Source organism: Ctenopharyngodon idella, chromosome 8, assembly GCF_019924925.1.
Source record: "Ctenopharyngodon idella isolate HZGC_01 chromosome 8, HZGC01, whole genome shotgun sequence".
NCBI classification, from domain to species: Eukaryota; Metazoa; Chordata; class Actinopteri; order Cypriniformes; family Xenocyprididae; genus Ctenopharyngodon; species Ctenopharyngodon idella.
In genome coordinates this window covers 9,168,395-9,193,305 of record NC_067227.1, presented here as the reverse complement: position 1 = coordinate 9,193,305, position 24,911 = coordinate 9,168,395, and the positions used below count along the sequence as shown (strand labels likewise).

General features: G+C 36.4%; 1 protein-coding gene across 1 annotated transcript in view; it reads right to left on the bottom strand.

Annotated features, from left to right (window-relative positions):
* The window catches only part of LOC127517883 (H-2 class II histocompatibility antigen, E-S beta chain), a 79,379-nt gene extending 54,952 nt beyond the window's left edge, over positions 1–24,427 (bottom strand). Inside the window, exon 1 of the mRNA XM_051904054.1 lies at positions 24,224–24,427. Coding sequence (XP_051760014.1) covers positions 24,224–24,344 — 121 coding nt within the window. The 5' untranslated portion in view covers positions 24,345–24,427. The remainder of the gene's footprint in view (positions 1–24,223) is intronic.
* Positions 24,428–24,911: the final 484 nt, after the last annotated feature.

Genomic DNA, 24,911 nt, shown 5'->3' with positions numbered 1-24,911 from the left:
TACTCTCTCTCTCTCTCTCTCTCTCTCTCTCTCTCTCTCTGAAAATGCTTGGTAATTTACTTAAGAAATTATTGAAAATGTTATCCATTGTGTGAGATGGCTTGTGATACCTCCACATTTTTACACATACACTGATTTGTACTTCAGGTTTAAGTCAAATCATTTCTACCATAGTTCATCAGTCTTCTAGGAAGATAAATAGAATATTTATTTAATTAAGACTTTAAAAATATCATTTAAACCAAACTTTAAAGATTTAATTTGAACAATCCTTTAATTTTAAAAGATGTAATTTCAACTTTTACATTTATGCATTGAAATAAAGTTAGCACAAACAAAATATTTCACCCACCCAGGGACCACCGCTCTCCCCCTCTACCTCAGAGACAGTCAGGCATTGTTTCAAGATGTTACTTGGAGAGTCAGTGAGAGAGATTTTTAGATTTCAGTATAAATTAAAAGCAATTGTAAACCCTTTCATTCAGACATCATTGCAGGAGGAAAACTTTTTCCAGGTTTATTGGTTTTTATATTTTTATTTAACTAGCAAAATGTATCCCCACTTTTTAAATTAAAATATAAATTATACTAAATGATGTTTTTGAAAACATAAAAATGAAAAAAGTTTACTGTGATTTAGGGGACAGAATATATAGCAAAAAAAAAATCAAAAATTAAAAATGTCTATGTAAACCCTGCATAAAACATGAAAACCCCCAACATGTCTGGACATGTCAACAAAAAAAAAAAAAAAAAAATCCCTTATGCAATGACATTCTTAAAATGAATATTCCTTTACTTATATGACCACATTTTGAGATTTATATTTTAAACTAAACATATTTGTAAACCCATTCATTCAAACAACATCACAGGAGGAAATCTTTTTCCTGGCTTATTGGTTTTATATTTTTATTTAGCTAAAACTATAATAATCAGTCTCAGTAAATTTAGTAACTGTTTTTATTATTCAGTGTTTTATTTTTATTTAATACCATAGACTTTAAAAATAACAATGTTTTTCACTCAACCTTTTGAAATGCGTGTGTGTGTGTGTGTGTGTGTGTGTGTGTGTAATCTATTTAATAAAATATGCCATGTTTATTCTTTTGTTATTTTGATCTGACTGTTTCTTCAATAGAATCTTATTTTTGTCACAGAGAGAATGAGATGGGAGTGCCCATGAGCTGGAATGCGGATGCCAGCATTCAAAATGACCCTCAAAACTTGTTCAAAAATCATCCATCACCATTTCATTCCCAAAAATCGTCCATCACCATTTCATTCCCAAAAAAAAAAAAAAGACACCCTAATGGGGTCCATAGGTCAACCACCATTTAAATTCCAATATTCATAACCCCAAGGTCAGGGGCAATACAGCGGTCAACCATGGGGGAGGGGAAATACTGGGGTGGTCCCATGGCGGAGGGGTATATGTCATAGGTCATAGGTCAAGAGGTCAAAGTCATTAATAATTTTTGTCATATGGTGTAGTATACTTACTACTTAAGACTGCCACTCTAAAATGGATAATGTGATTGAAACTCTAAAAGAAATCTAGAGCGAATGAGCTTTCACTCTGATAAAATGGATAAAATTAGACAGGCATCTCAAAGTTTTCCTGTATTAATCCCTATATTTATCTATATTTATCTTACGTTTCTTTGGTGGTAACTCCTGACGTGTCTTTGGTGGCTTTCTCCTTAACTCCAAGTCCAATGGGGGTGGTGGGTCAGGGGCATTAACTATAGTGGGCACTGCATCCCATTTCAATCCTGCATGGCTACAAGGTAATGAGAAAGATAGATACAGTAGCAGTGAAAAATTGACTGTCCTCAAATATTAAGCATCTTTATGATTTTTCTGAAGGCAATTTCAAATTTAATGTGAGATTTATTCAGTATATACATACACATCAGATGCTCTCTTAAACTGGCTAGGGTGAAAATGTGCACTGCACACCCTGTAGTTGTGATAGGGCTGCTGAGAGCTTATCCCCATCAAAGATGCATTCCTGAGATGCTGCACCCACCTGGCACACCTGTAAAAGACAGTATTGTATGCATGCATTTACTCATTTAACGTGTAGGGTACATGACAATTTCAATACTAAATGAACAAGAACTGCTGAGGAAGTAGAAAAAACAGGATATGCCTACATTCATTCTAAAACAAGAAGGGAAAGGTAAGCCTAAAGCCAGTCTATTTATTCTCAAGCTTTTTTTAAGACTGATTTTGTTTACTCATCTTTTATCATTCAAATAGGCATTGCAGGTAAAGTATAAATATGACTACTAAATATATTTTGTCCAATGCAGAGGTCATTTTTAGGTTGAAATAATTAGGTGATTATTTTAACACAAGGGCTTTTTTTCCACAGAACTTGAGACAGAGAAGTTCAAGGATTAAATTTATGTTAGATATCTCTCTACATTAAGTATGACAAGTAAGAAAGAAGAGATATGAGTTCATCTTACGTTATAATAACGTTAGACCGTTTCCCGGGAGGTACACTTAACGTTACATACTAAATAAGTTATCAATGAAATGCATGAATTCAGCAAACTAATCTAATAAGCTAAGTCAGTGGCATATCTGTATGTTTCTATGGCTAGGACATGCAGTTCCTAAAAGGAATTACGTTTACTACTAGACAAAAAAAAAAAAAAAAAAAAAAAAAAAAAACAGTTAAAGTTAGCAGCATAAGATAATGCTAGCATGTCCCACTTCAAAACACACTATATTTCTACACTTTTTTGAATAACCTGTCAGGGTCTTTGGGAAAACGATGAAAGGCAACATTTGTACTATCACACTGATAGTTTTTGCAGTGGATCGCGTGTCAAACTGCCAAACTGCTGAAATCACGTGACTTTGGCGCTCCGAACTGCGGATTCGTCACGCTGATTCATTATGCTCCGAAGCTTCCTGAAGCAGTGTTTTGAAATCGGCCATCGCTAAATAATTCATTGTTTTGGTTTTTTTTGGCGCACCAAAAATATTCTCGTTGCTTTATAATATTAATATTGAACCACTGTACTCACATGAACTGATTTAAATATGTTTTTAGTACCTTTATGGATCTTGAGAGAGGAAATGTCATTGCTCCCTATGTAGGCCTCATTGAGCCATCGGATTTAAACAAAAATATCTCAATTTGCATTCCGAAGATTAACGAAGGTCTTATGGGTGTGGAACGGCATGAGGGTGAGTAATAAATGACAGAATTTTCATTTTTGGGTGAACTAACCCTTTAAATACACAGAGGTCTCTTATTCAACACTAACAACGTCGTAGCTTGATGATCCCGTAAGGAGTGTGAAATCATGAGAGTCATCATCTTCACTTCCACAGCCGAAGGAATCAGCCCGACTGGAGCAGAAATCATGTTCATGATGAGGAAGCACTGTTTTCATTGCTTAGCTGCACACTGCATCTAACTCAGAGCTATTGCTGCGGGTGTATGCTGTTGTATCAGATTTGCTGCCACTAGGGGTGTAAGCTTCCCCCATTTATATTTATTACAAAAAAAAAAAAAAAAATTCTGGGTTTTACAGGCCTCGGCTCATTCAGATAACTGCATTTTAAGGAAACATGGCATTCAGATTTTCGCACTCAGTTTGTGTTGGTTGGATATCATATGGTTTTGTTTTGGGGGGTTATTGCTGCTCTCCCTGCTCTTATCCATGCTAGGCTGCACGGATGCGCAGGGAGTTCTTACCCAGAACAGAACCATACCGCCAATACAAACTCTATGCAAATTATCAATCATATTTGACAATAGTGGTCCTGACAGAAATCCAGCGTTAGCGTCAGTTCTGGCAGGTCACATCAGTCAAACTCGCATCAGCTGACTCCCAGGTGACTTAGATCTACCTATATATATTTTTTTAAATTACGAGATATTCTCCACTGATTTTAACCAATAAAAAATCGATTGCAGCTATCAGAAACGATCTTAACTTTTTTATAGTATATTTAAGGCCGTTTCTATGACGTTATTTTAATGGCAAACGTCGAGAGCGCATCCAAGTGTGCGAGCACAAATCTGTCAACTCGCAGTCGAATTTCCTTCACTCTCGCACTCAATCAGATGCGTGCGCGCGCTCAAACTCAAACTGTCCTTGCTCAGTCCCTAAAATTGTCTTCTTTCCTGGATTTAAAGTTGCCAGAAGCTTTTAACCACCCGACTTTCATGACTGACTGACGAAATAACACAGTGTAGTAGGCTACCTTCAGGTAACGTTACTGATCATCAGATTTCAGCGAGAGCACGACTCGCAACAACACTCATGAAAAGAATGTGCTTTTGGGTCGAATGCAAATGAAACATCCAGTTGATGTTCATTTGAGTTAAATAATAAGCGATCTGGCGCTGGAACGTGTTGTTTTTGAAATGCTGTGTTGCCGCTGTTATAAGTGGAGGAACGGTCTCTTGTGGCCCGTGTACAGTGCGCATCAATCTATCGCTAGACTCTTCTTTCCAGCGAAGTCACTAACAAAATGCACACACACAAATGTGTCCCTGCTATTTATATACAATCATAAATAAACTTCTTTGATCTTAATGAGAAAAAAATAAATAAAAAACTATGCGAGGGCGGATTCGAACCACTAATAATTAGAGCACGTCTGACTCTAGTAACATAAGTTCTACCACGAGACCATTGAGGAATTTAAAAATTAAAGGCGGATTTATCTATAATATAATATGAACAATACATATATTGTAACGTAGAAGCTGTAAGAATGGGCACCCACCGGCAGAAACATAAATCGGTGCCTCCTGACAGAAATATGTTTATGTTTGTGTTTGCTAAGACAACATACACAATCAGTGGCGCCACGATACTAATGAAATGCGGTCAGCTGTATGTTTTCGGGAATTTTACAACAGCTTCGAACGCAGAATCAAGGGCCGGAACTATCCGTTTTATAATATTCTAGTTGACTCCCCAGCGTGAGCTGGAGACCGTTATTTAGAATGCATCACTGTATTGTTTCCAGGGTGACGCGTCATTGCTTGCCATGTGACACACCGCAGCCACAATAGCGCTGTATGACTGATGATCTGCTTTTATTTCATTTTTAATTCAAAATATTCACAAATTTGTTAACTATAGCGTGAAATATCTGATATTTCGATATGTGCAAGTGGATGTGTTTTGTTATTTTAAACACCTTGATCACGTTAGTTGAGATATATGCGCGATGGGCGCCGCCATATTAGTTTACGCCGCAGTTCAGAGAATCGGATCTGTTGGATTCACAACACGTGAATTCAATCCACTTCTCCCAAAATACATGAAAGTAAGTGGCGGTGAACTGGGAGAAGAACAGAGTGAACTTTAAAGTTACTTACAGAATGTGTATCTGAATTAATAAAATGAGTCGTCTAATTATAATGAAAATTATTATTGTAATAATATAAAAATTATTACAGAAGAATAAAATAAAGCATATTTTGTTACCTTTTGGAGCTTGGAAGGGTTCATTTTGAGCAGATGTTTTATGCCATCATCACTGTCCTCGTCAGAGCTCATTCAGCAAATGATAGTTTTGAGAATATGTTTGAGATCGTGAATATGAGCCCATTCGCGATCTTAAACATATTCTCAAAACTATCATTTGCTGAATGAGCTCTGACGAGGACAGTTTTCAACATCTTCAAAATCAATATTTTGGTCACTAACAGCTTCACCAGATCCATCATCAAGTGACAGTGACAGTGACACTCACATTTTAAAAAATATACGTACACTGATACACACCTCGGGTCGTTTGACCCTATACAATTTTTACAAAAAATGATTGGGAAAACAGGCATTCTTTTATAATTTTATGTTGTTGTTTTTTTTTTCTTGTTACAGTGTTTATAATGAATTGTTTGAGGAATACTAAGAAGGTTGATGTCTAACTTTAAAAAATGAATGAGGAGGAGGGTAGTAAATGACGTCCCAGGTCAATAAAGGCCCGAAGTATGTGTTTAAGGGTTAAGGGCGTGGTCACTTGAGTGACAGGTGGATTGCCGCTGCTGTCACTATACTAGCCGTTTGTCTGCTGTCTGTGAGCTGTTACGTTACCCCAGCTAACTCCAGCCGCTGAACTTGGCATCTCTGCTGTGAAGTCTCATTTTGACTGAGCTAACTTTATCACGTCGATCTAGGCGGGCGTGGTTTCAACAACCAGGCACCTCAGTTCCAACCACGTCCCGCCTCTTTGCCCATTTTCAGTTATTTGGGAATGTCGGGAGTGACACGCACAGTGTTGTTGGTTGTGGATGTGATTGTGATTGTGATTGAGGGCTGCCAAAATGGCGACGGCCCACTTTAGGCTTCAAAAATGCTCTTCAGAAACCAACAGGTGATGTCACACACACTACGTTCAAGTATGTTATAATTAATAATAAAATGTAATAATTGAAACTAAACCTTTTCACAGGTTTTAACAATCTTTCAGTTTCACTTTCATTGCATTGTTCAAATGAAACTTCAACCACAAACCAGTTTGGAGAAGTTTCCTCAGTCACTGATCTACCAATTATAGAAGGGAAATATATAATGCCACCTGTATGGTAGATTCAAGTTGGTGAATGCTGGAAACCTTTTTATAAAGAGTTTCTTTCAAAGAGCCTTTAAAAGAAAATGGCAATAAAATACCTTTGTGTCTAATGGTGTAGGTGACACAAAAAAATGTCGGTGATATCTATAAATAGTGCAGATTTGTGCCATTTCAAATCAGTTACACAATCTATAAAACAACTTATGTAGCAATATTTAAACCTATAAATACATTTATTTGTAATTTTCTTAAACTTCTGTGTAGTGTTGTTGGTTGTCAATGTGATTGTGTATGTTGCTGATTGTTGCACGACAAAAAGAAAAAGAAAAAAAAAGGAAAGAAAGTTTCTTAAACTCTAGAAATGCATTCATCATATACAAACTGTAATAACCTTAACCATAAGAAGTGAAAATTTTACACAAACTCCATTTCTGTGCATTAGAGAGACAAAAGTGACATCAAGATCATGGAATGTTGTGAATAGAATATACTATTTTATGCCATGCAATGTGACCATGTGCATAATGTAAAATCTCTCTCTCTTTCTCTCTCTCTCTAGCCAAAGGATACAGAGACTGAGACTGTTTGAGGTAATTAAATCTCAAGTTTATAATTGCAAACTGGCCACTGACCCAGATGTAATTCACGGCAACAATTAGCAATAATCTCAAAGTTAGGAAAAAAGCTGCATGCTGAAGTTTATTTTAAACAAGGGCCCTAAAAACGTACTAATTTGCAAATTTTTGTGCATGGATAATTTTACGATCCTATCACAACATAATGCAGACTTTTCAAAGAGGCTGTTGTTGAAGGATGGGGGTGTTAAAAAATTATATTGGACACAACAGAAAACTTGCAGCCAAACTATAAACACCAAATTTTTTAAAAGCAGCAGGAAAAAATCTAACTGTTGTTTTTAGGCCAACAGAGATGAAAAATGGTGATGAAAATGTAATTTTACATACTTTACTTACATTGTAAGTAGCTAAAAAAATAATGTGATTAGCTTCATATAAAATATTCAAAAACAAAACTGCATTTAATATTGCAAGAAAATCCCCCAAACCATTAAGCCACCAGCAGCAGACAGTTACGTAAATATTACAGAAATAGAAATCAGTTTGGAGAAATTGGAGAATCACTTCAACCAGCCACTGAGTAAGAAATCTTATGTCATCAGTTTCTAGGTAAATTTAAGTTGGTAATTTAGAAAAGGAAGGGAAAATGAACAATTGAAATGATCCATGTTAGATTTAAACTGTCTTAAAATTAGACAATACTTAGGCTAAAATAAGACCAAGGAATAAATATAAATGTAAATGTATATAACAACAAAAGTCTTTGTGTTTTAAAGCTGTAAGGTCATTAAAATGCAGATCTGTGTCACACAATTGAATTGAACACTCAGTGGTCACTTCAGTAGGTAGGTACACCTTTCTAATTTAGTGTATAACCAAGGATAAATTATGTTGTGGCCTGACACCTGGAAACAGTCCACTGCAACTGTGATATACTGTAGATTAGTGGTTCCCAACCCTAGTTCTGAGCTGTGTCCAAAATCGCCCCCTATACCATTTAGTAGGGCACTATTTGAGGGGACAGCCATTTGTAGTGGTGTCCGAAATTATAGTGGACAATATTGAGTGCACTCATTCAATCCCACAATGCACTGCAATAACAAGTGTACTACTGATGCACGCTCAACGGCTAGAGAATACACAGAATCCACATTGAGAGTCGCCTGCCGAATGAATTCCCACATCCCACCAGAAGATGGCCCCCGCAGATGAATAATTCATCCATCCATTTTTCAAACCACGCTGGTCCAATGTGGCTACAACGTAATAGCATACAGGTATAAATTTATTTTAAGTGATTATTAAATTGTTTAATAAAGGTTTATACATAGTTTCCACGACAGAGTTCAAGATAAATATTTTCATCTTACTACTGGAGCTGCCAGTTTAAGTTTCAAATGATTATTAAACAGCAAGCCCAAACTATGCAAAAGTGGCAGCCCTTCTGCCGCATTCAGTGTCACTCCCTCGTTCTCTTTCACTCCTTCAAGTGGACTATATTAGTGGAGTAATGTAGGAAATAGTGAATGAGGGTATAGGGGGAGATTTCAAACACAGCACTGGAGTACGCCCAGCTCTGCACATTTTGAATGTCTCCCTAATCAGACACACCTGATTCAACTCATCAGCTCATTAGAGACTTCTAAACCTGAAATGATTTTGTCTGATTAGAGAGACATCCAAAATGTGTACTGCTGGGGGTACTCCAGGGTTGGGTACCACTGTAGATGACCAAACAATGCTTAAACGTGTCAGTGACTGCTGGCATAATTTGAAAGAAACCAAAAAATTTATCCCATCTCATCTTGGAAAAGTCTCATTGCTAAAAGTGCAGGTTTAATGTTGGATACTAGTCTTGCTACTGTCACGGTTTGTGGCTGAGGATGAATCACATGACGGAGTCAAATACAATGCTCTTTAATTCTAATATGAATCACAGATAACAGGAGAATAACCACACACACCTAGGTTCACATCATCAGTACTGGACAGACAAGACTCAAAACTGAAGGCTTATATACACAGCAAACAAGGAAGCAAATGAGATAATTAACAATGTGATTGACAAGGCACAGGTGAATGGGATTATCTAATGAAACACATGGGGAAAACTGGGTCAAACAGAAAACACAAAAGACAAATCCAAAAACAAACATATCCCTGACATTAGTCCCCCCTCCTGGAAGGAGAGTCCAACCCTGGAGTCCTGGAGGTCATGGGCAGGTAAGCAGGGCAGTGCTGGCAGATTATGAAGTTTCCGGGGCGAAGACGGCAGTTCGGGGGACCACGGTGGCGCTGGCAACTCCATGCTGAGCGTCTCGGGTATGGCCTCCATGGATGGGTAGGTGGCGGCCATCTTGGCTGGAGGCTCAAGCGTGGTGGTGGCCATCTTGGCCGAGGGCTCAGAAGTGGCGGCGGCCATCTTGGCCGAGGGCTCAGAAGTGGCGGCGGCCATCTTGGCCGAGGGCTCAGAAGTGGCGGCGGCCATCTTGACCAAGGGCTCAAGCGTGGCAACCATGATGGGACGAGACTCTGGAATGTAGGCCATGACAGCACGAGACTCTTGAACGGCAGCCATGACGGGACGAGACTCTGGAACAGCGGCCTTCTGGGGATGAGATTCTGGAATGGCAGCCTTCTAGGGATGAGACTCTGGAATGGTGGCCATCTTGGGACGAGACTCTGGAATGGCGGCCATGACGGGACGAGACTCTGGAAGCGAAGCTCTCTAGACATCTGAAGATGGCCTCTCTCCAGTCTAGTCCTGAAATGTCTGGGAGCTCCCTCAGATTACAAAATTCACCCCAATCCGGTTCACTGCTTTGATGATTTCATCGTTCAAAGAGCAGGTGACGGCGAGACGACAGAATCCTTCTGTGTATTCAAACAGATCGTGGCTATTTTGAGCCACTGCCGTGATCTGTCCTGCAAATTCTAAATACATCCTTTCTTTATGGTCCGGTATTCTGTCACGGTTTGTGGCTGAAGATGAAGCGCATGACGAAGGAGTCAAATACAATGCTCTTTGTCCCTAGAACTTTCACTGAAGTTAGCCGCAGGTCATTTCAATACAAGGCTCCATCTGACTGGAACAATCTCCCTTCTTCTCTTAGATCAATCACATCTCGTCTTTTCAGGACTAATCTTTGTTTCTTATTTGAAAACAACTTGTTTATGTTTTTAATAAAGGCTTCTATACCAACGCTTATCATTTATTTTGTTTACTTTGTTTATTTACTTACTTATTTTGTTGTTGTCTCTCAGGGTGCAAGTACATTTTTGTTTTTCATCTTTGCAGTAAAATGTATGTTTTGTGTGTACATGCTCCTGTTTGTTTAATACAGTTGTAGACTGTATGTGGAATATTAGGGGAGTGAGCTGCTTGTCTTTTTAAGTGACCTTTTTTGTTGCTGTTGTTGGTTTCAAATGTGTTGTATTTTGTATTGTGTTTGGTATGTGTTTTGGGACACCCTCAAAAATGAGATGTTTCATCTCAAGGAGCTATCCTTTTAATAAATTCAAAATTCTTTAATTCTAACATGAATCACAGATAACAGGAGAATAACCACATACAACTTGGTTCACAACATCAATACCGGACAAAGACAAGACTCAAACTGAAGACTTATATACACAGCAAACAAGGAAGAAAACAAGATAATTAACGATGTGATTGACAAGGCACAGGTGAATGGGATTAACTAATGAATCACATGGGGAAAACTGGGTCAAAAGGAAAACACAAGACAAATCCAAAAACAAACATATCTCTGACAGCTACATTGTTTTTTTTTTTTTTTTTTTTTTTTTTTGTTCTTCTGTTTTTTCAATGTATGCAGTTATGATATGGAAATGTATTCCTGTAATTGCAAGAATTCATAAATAGAAACACACTTTCATTATTTTAAAGATAAGCATGTGGTGAAATCAAATTGAACTACACATTTAAACCAGTTTGGAAAACTCCTTAGCTGTCCAGTTCAAAAAGTCATACAAAAAGCGATCTACAAACATTGTTACATATTTTTAAAATAATTATAAAATAACTCTTGTGTTGATGATGACGGACCTGTATTGCTGTATTTTCAACTAAATAAAAAAAATATGCAGAGTAGCTAACCTATTGATGTTACATAAAATGTATTATACGTCCATTGCTGGCTAGATGTTTAAACAATGTATACATGTAACATCATTAAATATGAGAATGCACATGGAGACACTTTACAAAAAAAAAAATAAATAAATTCACATCAGACACCCAAATAATACTTGCTCATAGGTTACTGGTGTTAATAAATCAGACTAGTCAATATCTAAACTTCTTGTGGTGACCCCAAACCATGTCCCCAAATCTCAATGGTATCATATACACAGCCAAACCAGCATAAATTATTTAGATCTGTGATATTTCCTATATTTCCTCAAATGGCAGTGAATATGCCAACCAAATTTTCTTAATCATGTGGAAGAAACTCTCATTTTGGTTTTGCATGCCTTCATAATATGTTCTAAATATTGTTACAGCAACATAGTAAATAAATACAAAATACATGATTAAATTCATAGATAAATCTTCACTAGATCCATATGTAAGGACTAACTTTATCTATTATAAACCAATTGGGAAAACTGTCCAGCTTTTCCCACAGAACATAGTTATTGTCTTGTCCATTTAATGAACATTGGCCATACTTTAGATTTTTTCTCAGGCTAGACTTTGTTTTGAACAGACATGTTAGCTTGTACCTTGACATCAAATAAGCATGCTCTTTATACAACATACATGTTTCTAAATTACATTAAAGGATTAGTTCACTTTCAAATAAAAATTTCCTGATAATTTACTCACCCCCATGTCATCCAAGATGTTCACAATAAACAAATGATCGCCTTCCAAGTGGTTCCGCCAAAACCACACTTTCGTATTCTTCAAAAAGCTTACGCTGTATGTCCTACGCCTTAGAAGGCGATCATTTGTTTATAGCATATACATTTAAATTTTTTTTCGAAAATGACCGATCGTTTCGCTAGATAAGACCCTTATTCCTCATCTGGTATCGTTTAAAGCCCTTTGAAGCTGCACTGAAACTGTAATTTTGACCTTCAACCGTTTGGAGGCCATTGAAGTCCACTATAAGGAGAATAATCCTGGAATGTTTTCATCAAAAACCTTAATTTCTTTTCGACTGAAGAAAGAAAGACATGAACATCTTGGATGACATGGGGGTGAGTAAATTATCAGGAAAATTTTATTTGAAAGTGAACTAATCCTTTAATGTGTTTATGCGCTAAATTATTTAACATTATATCATCACAACCCAAACTCATCAGGTGAACACTATATAGTAAATTAACACAGGTAAATTAACAGGTTTAGGATCCAAACAATACAGAAAGTGTTTTGGTAACATTTTGCAATACGGGTGCACTAATATGCATTAATTCATGCTTAACTAATGCACAGATAATCATGTTTTAATGTATGACTCATGAAGAACTAAGCCATTAACCCTTTGAGCAGTACGGTCCTGTTACAGTAAGTACCAGCCGGAGGCAGGAGATAACAGTTTAGTAGGTTTATTGGACACAAGCAGAGGTAACAGTGACAACAGGTGAGTAGATTGTGGTTGTAGAGGTGAATGATGAATGAATGGGTGATAATACTGTCCTTTTGTGGTTTGCAGGTTGATGGCGGTGGCAGACTGGAGACAATGCTGGCGGATGACACTCACACACAGACTTGGAGCACACGAGGTAGCACAGAGACACAGGAGACAGGTAAGTAGCAATGGGAGTCCTTGAGGTAAGCACAGAGGTAAGTTCCTTGATGCGAACGAGACCGGACAATGTGACTGAGTGTGTGAGTGTCTTAAATGGTGCTCGTGATGAGTGTGCTGATGAGATGCAGGTGGCGGTGATTAGTACTCAGGGGAAGGTGTGCGTTGTGATTGGTGGGTGCTGGAGCCTGGTGTGTCTGTGACAGGTCCCACATATGGGATTTTTATTTCTGTGCCCCTGGGCGTACGGTCCCACATATGGGTCACATAACTGCTAGATTCAAACTGTGCTTTCGCTCTTTGGCTGCGAGACGTACGCGCGCAGCTCTTGTCATATATCACAGCTATGCAGTGTTTTCAGCCACATAATGTTTTTTTTAAGGTTTCAGACATTTAAATACGCATAAGCACCAGTAAAACAAAACATTTAGACTTTATAAAATACACACTGATGTCAGACATCAGTGGAAGCAGCAATAACAATCCATTCAATCCATTCAAATATAATTTGAATATAAACATTTATAATCAAATATAACATTTATTCATATCAGACACACATAATAGGCCTAAGTAACAATAAAGTTTACTCTATTATTCTTCAAGTTCACCAGCCACTTACTTGAATATATTTCGGGAGAAACTGATGAATTCACCTGCTGTAAATCCGACTGACAGGACTCTGTGAACTGCGGGGCAAACTAAGATGGCGGTGCCCATCTCGCGTTATAGATCAAGATAAAGATCATTTATAAAGGTTTTAAAACGACAAAACACACTCACTTACACATATTTGAGAATCGGAATATCAGATAGTTGATGACACGGTAAGCAAGTTTGTGAATATTTTAAATAAAAAAGGAAAAACAACTATATAGCGATCCATCTGTCATACAGTGTTATTGAGGCTGCGTTCAGCGTACGTGACACGCATGACGCGTCGCCATGGAAACAATAAGTGCAAACGTTCTAAAATAACGGTCGCCTTAAAAAAAACTCACTCTGGGGGGTCAGTTAGAATATTTTAAACTCACGCTTGAAAGGGTTAATTAATGATTACTGCATCAGCAACTAATAAAGTTTCTATATGATTAATAGATTAAGTAATATATGAATTGTTATTAATTAAATGTGTCATAATGTATTAATTCCTTAACATATTTTATTAACTAAAAGTGTAAGTTAATGTGTTAACTACCACAATGGGTTGAAGCCATGTACTTCAACTTCCAGTTGTCTGCTTTAATTAATCATTAACTAATGATTTGAAAATGTATCATTATGTTATGACTTTACTTGTTGAGGCACATGACTATTAACTAATTGTTAAGTAATATGTAATTAATGGGTTTTGACAGTTGCACATGCAGCGAGTATAATGTCAGAGAATGTGTTTGAAGGATGGGTAAGTTGGGCTGCACACAAATATCAGCACACCGGAATCTGAACTACTGACCGCTGTTACACTGTGTTTAAACTGGATGCGACCATTATCGAGTCATGCCGCAACAGCTGTTTACACTGGACATGACAGACCATTGCAAGTCCATTTGTCCTTCATAACAGAAGTGATGTTCTATTCTCTTTGTCCTGTCTTGACACAGTGTTACGAATAGCAGTGTCCGGCCACATGTTCTCAGTGTTCCACCTTTGAATTCTAGACCTCAAGCTTAATCTGACACATTCCTGTGCCATGAACAACAACGTTCTAGATGCAGCAGCTCATCTGGTACAGTGGAATCACAGTTGTAGATTGTTGGAAATTAAAATCCATGGCTTAGTGTAGATGTCAAAACCATAATGACATATTATTTAACAATTAGTTATAGTCATGTGCCTCAACAAGTAAAATCATAACCTAATGATACATTTGCAAATCATTAGTTAATGATTAATTAAAGCAGACAACTGGAAGTTAAAGTACATGGCTTCAAACCATTGTGATAATTAACACATTAACTTACACTATTAGTTAATAAAATATATTATTAAGGAATTAATACATTATGACACATTTAATTAATAACAATTCATATGTTACTTAATCTATTAATCATATAGAAACTTTATTAGTTGCTGATGCAGTAATCATTAATTAATGGTTTAGTTCTTCATGAGTCATACATTAAAACATGATTATCTGTGCATTAGTTAAGCATGAATTAATGCATATTAGTGCAGCCGTGTTGTAAAGTGTTACCAGTGTTATTGTTTTTTTGTTTGTTTTTTTAAACAATATTTTATATTTAAAAAAAAAATATTTAAAAGAAATATAGTGTTTCATCATGCTGTGAAATTGAATTGTTCCTCAAAATTAAGAGCCTGTTTCATTGTCTGTGAGTGCATGGATATGGAGAAATGTAGCTGACAAAACTGTAAACAGGTTTTTCATTTTGAAGAAATACTTCCATCATGTTTAACTTAAAACAAATTAGTGAATAACTTTTTCACACTCTCAGGAACTTAATGAAATTTGTTTATGGAAAACAAATTACTTTTCTAACCTTTTTAAATCACTATGTTGAGAAAAAAAGTGACTTTAATCTTATACTTATATGGAAGAAATATGGAAGTAAAGATGGAAGAAAAGATAGCATTTGCTGCCTAAAATGATTCATCTTTTAAAAAAATGTATTTTTAAAAAAATTCTGTTTATAATGAGAAATTATTACATAACTCTTGACTGTTTTTTGTATTATCAGGTGTTTACATGTATTCATGCATTTTTTCCCCCAATATCTCCAGACTAGTGTTAAACCTGCTTCTTCATAACAAACCAGTTATGGAAGAGAAAGTTATGCTTCGAGCATATTGGTTTTCAATGATGATAACCTTTACTGTACTATGAACCAACAAAATCCACATTAGACCTCTACTGTTTTCAAATGTTTACAATTATGTACACTCACATTAGATGAAGACTAATTTCAGTGATAACCTCTAATCAGCCAAATACTAATTTCATCTTTTAATTTCTGCTCATTAATCATAGCAATTTTTTCATTGTTTTTTTAATCTCTTTAGAACAGAGTAAATATTAGAATGACCAATCACCACTATGTTTATATGTTAATAATAATCATAGAAGATAAGTGGTTAAAATCTAATAATATCTGTATTGGTTTGCATTCATGCTGTCAATCGATTAAAAAAAATAACTAATTAATCACACATTTTTTCTGTAATTAATCGCAATTAAAAACATCTGAGTTTTTAATATTTTTATATTGTAATAGTTTCACTCTCCAAATTAATGTAGAAACAACTTAAAGATAGTATATTTTAAATATTTGTTGTAATGGCATCTTTTTATGAATGAAGGCCTGTATCATCAATACTGCAAATGATGTCTGTATGAAACGGATTTCAAAAAAAAAAAAAAAAAAAAAAAAAAAACATTAATGATGGACATTCAACGTTACAGTATAATTGAAAGCTATATCAATTTCAACACTTATAGGCTTTAAAAAATTAACAATTAATTTAAGTAAACTTAAAACAATCTTCACATAAACCCATTATAATAAATGTCATATTTACCTGTGTTTAACAGGTATGAAATATAGGGGGACACCGGGGATGGTTGTAACACAGGTTAATTGTAACCCTTCCAATTTCTCCAATCAGGAACAAGTTACAAATCACCTGATTCACTTCACATATGCTCCATGTGAGAAAGTAGAGCCCTGTGGCAGACACAGCAGATTTTAGAGCAGAAAAACTAATTTTGATATTAGAAAGTAACTTTTTTTACTTAATTTATTTTTGTTATGGCAGTTCCTGCTTTGTTAAACACATCAAAGTTAAGTTATGTTTATTGTGTGTCTGTAGATATTTTTCATGCAAGTTCTTTGTGCCAATGTTTTGACTTTTAGCTGTAAGGTGAGCTAGTTCATGGCTACAAGACTCTGGGTTAGTTGTAATAGACTCTGGGCTAGTTGTAACATCAATTAGCCTTTTTCACACTTCCGGGTTTTTGGCTTCCGGAATGAGCCAAGCCGGGTAAAAGTTTTTCCGGTTACAGTGATAGATGGCCGAGCCTAAGAACCAGTTCGGGAATCAAAGTCTTTTTATGAATTAAGGTTGGTCAGCCCAGGATGGCGGCCCTCCAGGAGCAGATTGGCCACCCCTGGCCTGAGTCTTGAGGGATGTATTGAGGGATGTAAAATGAGCATTTGCTCATTTTATTCATTTTTGTTACACGTACACATACCAATTATGTTAAAAAGTCTGAGTTGAAGAAAAGGCTTTCAAAATTGTTTTTTTTTGTTATAATCCTTATTTCATAATGTTACATCTGGATTATGGGGTGAATTGTAACATTTCACTCCCCGTGTTTGAAACTAAACCATGCATTTTCTGTTTGTGCTGCAAAGATAACAGCTATGTAATTTAATAGCTGACACTTGTAACTATAGTTTTAATCACATTTTCAACGCACTGGTTTAAAAGAACTCCAAGATATACAGGTGCTGGTCATATAATTAGAATATCGTGAAAAAGTTCATTTTTTTATTGTAAATTATTTTAAAAAATGAAACTTTCATATATTCTAGATTCCCTACATGTAAAGTAAAACATTTCAAAAGTTTTTTTTTTTTTAATTTGTTGATTAGAGCGTACAGCTCATGAAAGTCCAAAATCCAGTATCTCAAAATATTAGAATATTTACATTTGAGTTTCATTAAATGACCATCCCTACAGTATAAATTCCGGGTATCTTTTGTTCTTTGAAACCACACTAATGGGGAAGACTGCTGACTTGGCAATGGTCCAGGAGACAATCATTGACACCCTCCACAAAGAGAGTAAGTCACAGAAGGTCATTACTGAATGGGGTGGCTGTTTACGAAGTGTATATCAAAGCATATTAAATGCAAAGTTGACTGGAAGGAAGAAATTGGGTAGGCAAAGGTGCACAAGCAACAGGGATGACCGCAAGCTTGAGAATACTGTCAAGTAAAGCCAATTCAAACACTTGGGAGAGCTTCACAATGAGTAGAATGAAGCCGGAGTCAGCGCATCAAGAGTCACCACACTCAGACATCTTCAGGAAAAGGACTACCAAGCCACTTCTGAACCAGAGACAATGTCAGAAGCATCTTACCTGGGCTAAGGAGAAAAAGAACTGGACAGTGAACAGTGGTCGAAAGTCCTCTTTTCAGATAAAAGTAAATTTTGCATTTCATGTTGAAATCATGGTCCCAGAGTCTGAAGGAAGACTGGAGAGGCACAGAATCCAAGCTGCTTGAAGTCTAGTGTGAAGTTTCTGAAGTCAATAATGATTTGGGGGGGCCGTGACGTCTGCTGGTGTTGGTCCATTGTGTTTTATCAAGTGCAAAGTCAATGCAGCCATCTTCCAGGAGATTTTGGAGCACTTTATGCTTCCATCTGCTGACAAGCTTTATGGAGATGCTGATTTCCTTTTCCAGCAGGACTTTAGCACCTGCCCACAGTGCAAAAACCACTTCCAAGTGGTTTGGTGAGCATGATATTACTGTGCTTTATTGGCCAGCCAATATGCCTGACCTGAATCTATGGGATATTTTCAAGAGAAAGATGAGAAACAGTCAATCCAACAATATACAGATGATCTGAAGGCTCAATAGTGCCTCAGCAGTGCCACAGGCTGATCACTTCCATGCCACACTTCACTGATGCAGTAATTTGTGCTAGGAGCAAGTCATTTGCTGTAATATGTCCTGCCGATCAAGTATTGAGTGCACAAAAGAACATACTTTAAAGAACTTGAACTTTTCTGTTTTGCAAATCCATTTTTTGATTGATCTTAGGAAATATTCTAATATTTTGAAATACTGGACTTTCATGAGCTGTACGCTCTAATCATCAAAATTAAAAAAAAAAAAAAAACTTTTGAAATGTTTTACTTTACATGTAGGGAATCTAGAATATATGAAAGTTTCATTTTTAAAAATAATTTATAATAAAAAAATGAACTTTTTGATGATATTCTAATTATATGACCAGCACCTGTACAGACAGAAATGTCAAAAATGTTACAACCATCCCCGGTCTCCCCCTATAGAAATCGAATAGTTATCGAACAGTCTGCAATGCATAAAGAATAAATTAAATATAGATTAACCCTAAGGATGACAGAAAAAAAAAAAAAAAAAAAAAACGGATGCTGTGTTAATTGCGTTAAATATTTTTAATGCGTTAAAAAATTTAATTGAATGAGTTAACGCACTAATTTTGACAGCACTAGTTTGCAAACAATTTGTGAAGAAAAAATTATTTATGGCTGAAATGTAGATGAAAATCAAGACAATGTTCTTCTCAACATTTTTGAGAAATGAAAGCAAATAAAGAGACTCATTAGGAGCATTTGGAACAAAAGAGACAGTTTTCTTAATATGTCATTCCTACAAAGATAAATTACATGTACATTTATACATTCACTTCTAATAAATTTTAAAGAAAGAGGAGTAAAATCACCAGCTTTATTTGTACAGGTATAATTTATTCAGCATAGCAATAAAGACTTACATCTTATGAGTTTCCATTTCAACATTATCAAATATTTACTTCTATATGTACATTATTGTGAACATGAGATAAACTTGAACAATAATCTTTACTATCTCTATATTTCACACATCATTTTCAATACATCACTGCCAACATTGCATACTGTAAGATGCTCAAATATGATCTTCACATAAAGCTCACTGAAAAACAAGGATCTGATTTGATGCTATATTTATATCATTGCTGTTTTAAATTTTAGAAATGAAAGGATTGTAAAAATTAGGATTGTGTATGATAGTTACATAAATGGTGAATGCTTCATTATTAGTCCACTTGCAGTCAGTATGAGGATCTGAAATTTGAATAATTATTAATCATGTGACTGAGTTTGACAACTGAGTCTGAGTTATCAAAAACACAATGAGAAACCTACCATCATTAATTAGGTACAAGGATCCTCCCTGTCAAAGCAAAAATAAATACATGTAAAAAAATAAATAAATAATATATATTAATATATATATATATATATATATATATACACACTCAAAAAAATAAGTCTTTGAATGAACGTAAAAAAATCGTGGAAATGATTTCCACATGATTAAGTTGCTTTATTTCAGCATTATGCAATTCTGTTATTCCAATTTAATGTACTTACGTTGGGTCAACTTAATTTATTAAGGTTGATTCAACTTATTTACTATGGTTGGGCACAGCTTAATTTAATAGTGTCAGCCCAACTAATTTGCAATGTTTTGGAAAATAAATAAAAAGCAATAAATAAATAAATAAATAAATAATTGTTTTCATATACATTGATTTTTACAATTAATTCTTCTTGTTTAATTTTTTTTTCTGATTTATATAACTTTTGTGATGTTCTGTGTTAGAAATCTAGATGTGATACTGTATTCATCCTAAATTGCCTTAAACAAAAACATTGTAAAGCCTAAATTGATCATAAGTCCATTGGTGGCAATGGTTTTACAATCAACATAGGCTTACAATGCTTTTGGGAAATACAACCCAGAGCACTACCACAATGATTACTTTCTTATGAAAGTAATTTGAAAGTTTGTTAGCAGGTCCTCAACCCCAGCACAAGTGCAACAATTCACCAGAATGGTAACCCTAAAACTATTAATTAACAGAAACTTTTAAATACCAACATAATAGAACAGTAAACATTAAAAAGTCTTTCCATTTTCTCATCTTCCTAAAAACTGCTTAAAATAACACTTTATTTCAACATTTACACTCCTAGTTCAGCCCCTTTGCAAAGCATGATGGGAAGTGAAAATCCTGTTTGATTGAGTCCTGGTTGGGTTTACTTGATTGAAACATGTTATTCCAATATGAAAACATCAAGTTAAGTCAAAGAGTAATCGTTTCAAGTCAATTTAACATGAATCAATCACATTTAAACCAGAAACCTGATACAATAGTGTTGAATCAAAATAAATTGTTTAAATAAACTGAACAGCATCAAAAAAATCTTTTTTTTGAGTATATTATATATATATATATATATATATATATATATATATATATATATATATATATGCATGTACAGGAATGATGTACACACATTAATATAAATCTGAATGATTTTATTCCTCTCAGACTCGGGAAGAGAGGGGTCTGTACACACAGCACTTTACATTAATACAAAATTTACAAATATAAGCATGTGTGAGTGTAATTAGAGGACTACTTCATATTTTTTTATTTAATCCTACATTGGCGTGTTCAAATATACCATTCACAAATGTAGTACTAATATGAGAGTTTAAGTGTTATATATTTTTTTTGTATTTTCTAAGAAATACACAAGAGGCAGGAGCGAACATAAAACAGGTGCGTGTCGTTTTTATTCCTGCATAACACTATATAACTCTATGGCGTATTCTCAATAGAATCACATAACACAGGGAGGGTAAATGGAAACACAGAAGGGTCAATTCGCATGTCGTAAATACACAACATATTCCTTCCCCCATTAATTCAAAGTAGTAAAGAAAACAAAGATTACATCAACTGTAACATTCTTTTAAACACACTTCTTTTAAACTTCAGATGTATGTGTCAGCATACATTATTCAGAAGATATTTTTTTTTTAAAACTAACTAGGGAAAGAGGGTAGACTACCTCTATTCCCAGACATAACCCTGGGGATTATTCTGCCCCCTTGTTGTGGGTTTGTCACTATCTAGAGTGTCAGTCTATTTGGAGGTCGACGTTCTCTTTTAGGATATGGCCGAACTGTAGGTACATCCACAGTTACAGTCTCTTTAGCAGGGATTTGCTTTGACGAGGGCACTGACTGACTTGTAACTGGAACAGTCTGTTTCACCTGACTAGGCAGAGTCTCAGTCTGTGCATTCTCAGGAGTTGGTGTGGAAGAATTCTCCGACAGATGATGGTATTCTGGAGCAATTTCCAGGTAAGGATCTATCTCACCTGTTCTCCTGAGTTGTCACATGAATTTGCAGCCAGTAACATGCCTTTTCCAGATGAGATGACCATCAGCAAGTTCAACAGTGTAAGACACTGGCCCTGTTTGTGCGATCACTACTGCTGGTAGCCATTTGACACCCTTCCCATAGTTACGAGCTAGCACTTTGTCTCCCGGTCTGAAACAACGTTTTGCTTTTAGACGTCATTCCATCTGAAGGTTTTGTTGCGCTTGAACAGTCTGTTTTGTTTTCAGGGGTTTCAACAAATCCAGACGAGTGTGAAGTTGTCTTTTGAACATAGCGGTGGCAGGAGATACTTTAGTGGTGGCATGGGGGGTGTTTCTATAGGAAAGTAGAAAAGTGTTGAGGCGCTGATTCAGTAATCCTTTACCCTGTGTCGACTTGAGAGCGTGCTTCATTGTCTGGACAAACCACTCAGCAAGACCGTTAGTTGACAGGTGATAAGGTGCTGATCGAATGTGCTGAATCCCATTGACCTTCATGAAAGCCTCAAACTCCTCCGAGACCAGCTGAGGCCCATTGTCACTGACAAGTTGCTGTGGCAGGCCAAAACGACCAAAAATTGAACAAAGGGCTTCCACAGTTTTCAATGATGATGTGCCTTTCATTACCTCAACCTCTGGCCATTTGCTGTGGGCATCAAGAAGAACTAAAAACATATGGTCTTCCAATGGCCCTGCAAAATCAATATGGACTCTCACCCATGGTTCCTCAGGCCATTGCCAGGGGTGTAACGGGGCTGGTTGATGGGTATTTCTCAGCTTTTGACATGCACTGCACGTTTTTGCTTTTTCCTCAATCTCCAAGTCCACACCTGGCCACCAAAGGTAGCTATGGGCGATTTCCTTCATCCGAACTACTCCACAGTGTCCCGAATGAAGTTCCTCCAGAACTTGTTGTCTCAATGGTGGTGGAATAATGACCCTTGAGCCCCATAGTAGACATCCAGATTCTACTGATAGCTCATTTTCTCCTGGTCACATAAGGCCTTAGGAGCGGTGACATTTCTCCTGCTTCCCCTCTGAGTACGAGATCCAAAACCTTGGACATCACTGGGTCAGTACGTGCGTGCTTTTTTACCTGAGCTGCCGTTACAGGGGAATAGTCCACCTCTTTGAAGTAGAAAATTTCTGCCTTTGCTGGTTCTGGATGTGAAGTGGGCAACGGAAGTTGGGAGAGCCCATCGGCATTAGCATGATGTTCCAATCTTCTGTATTTTATCTCATACTGATGTGCAGACAGAAGAAGGGCCCAACGCTGCATTCTTGCGGCTGCAAGTGAAGGAATACCTGAATGTGGGCCCAAGATGGAGGTGAGAGGTCTGTGATCAGTTAGAAGTGTAAATCGTCTTCCAAATAAGAATTGATGAAATATCTTCACCCCAAACACAATAGCAAGTGCCTCACGCTCGATTTGGGCATAGTTACATTCTGCCTTACTCAAAGTTCGTGATGCAAAAGCGATGGGTTTTTCCTCACCCGATGGCATAATGTGTGTGACACCACCGCCCCACGCCATAGGGCAATGCGTCACATGCCAACTGCACTGGCAGAGCGGGGTTGAAATGAGTGAGAGAGCTTCAGACTGAGCTAAGGCTGTTTTTACTTCATTGAAGGATTCTTCACATTGTTTAGTCCATTCCCACTTTTTGGATTTGTTCAGTAGCTCGTGCAACGGTTTCAGCCTGTTAGCTAGATTTGAGTAATAAATAATTGAGTAAACAATAAGTGTCTCCTCTTACCCCAGTCATAAATCATGGGTTTATTGAAGCTGGCATGCTCCACCACACAGGAGATCTTCTCTCCAGATTTAGGAGTGTACTCCAGCTCAGAGTGGATCTGATAGTACCAGTCCCCATCAGCCAGCTCCATAGTGGAGGTCACATCTGAGGTCACCTCTTTACCATCTCTCAACCAGGACACTTTGATGTGTAGAGGATAAAATTCATATGCTCTGCACATCAACACAGCTGGATGTCTGCCACCAGCCCGCTTCACTGAACTGATCTTAACCTTTGGTTTCACTGAAACAAGAAGAGTAGCATCCTAAAAACAAAGTTTCCAATGTCATAAGTAGGCTATGTGGGTATGGGGGTTATGAGGAGTTGTAGATTTAGCAAAAGAAGCACTTATAAATATGAATTATTTTTACTTAAAATGCATTTTTTCCCACGTTAAAATTACATTTCAAAATGCTATTAATGTCATGCTGATATTAAAACATGTTTCATATTTAATATCAGCATATATGCTTCTGTAAAAATAACAGCATTATTAAAAGCAAGAGTTCTACATGTGAGAGTAAAGATCAGAAGAGTCTTGTGCCACTTACCTGCTTTATCACAGACATGTGAGTCCAATATTTGAGCATTATGTTTGCAGAACTGATCAACTTCAGCTATCTCTCCCTGCAGAAAGCTGGTGTCATTGTTCCAGAACTCTGCATTTCTCATTCCATACTCACTAAACCCCACATACTTCCCCAGAGTGCTGTTGAACTGTGTGAATAGATATTTATTAAAATAATAGCTGTCTATATACAAACCCGATTCCAAAAAAGTTGGGACACTGTACAAATTGTGAATAAAAAAGGAATGCAATAATGTGGAAGTTTCAAATTTCAATATTTTATTCAGAATACAACATAGATGATATATTAAATGTTTAAACTGAGAAAATTTATTATTTTAAGGGAAAAATAAGTTGATTTTAAATTTCATGGCATCAACACATCTCAAAAAAGTTGGGACAAGGTCATGTTTACCACTGTGTGGCATCCCCTCTTCTTTTTATAACAGTCTGCAAACGTCTGGGGACTGAGGAGACAAGTTGCTCAAGTTTAGGAATAGGAATGTTGTCCCATTCTTGTCTAATACAGGCTTCTAGTTGCTCAACTGTCTTAGGTCTTCTTTGTAGCATCTTCCTCTTTATGATGCGCCAAATGTTTTCTATGGGTGAAAGATCTGGACTGCAGGCTGGCCATTTCAGTACCCGGATCCTTCTTCTACGCAGCCATGATG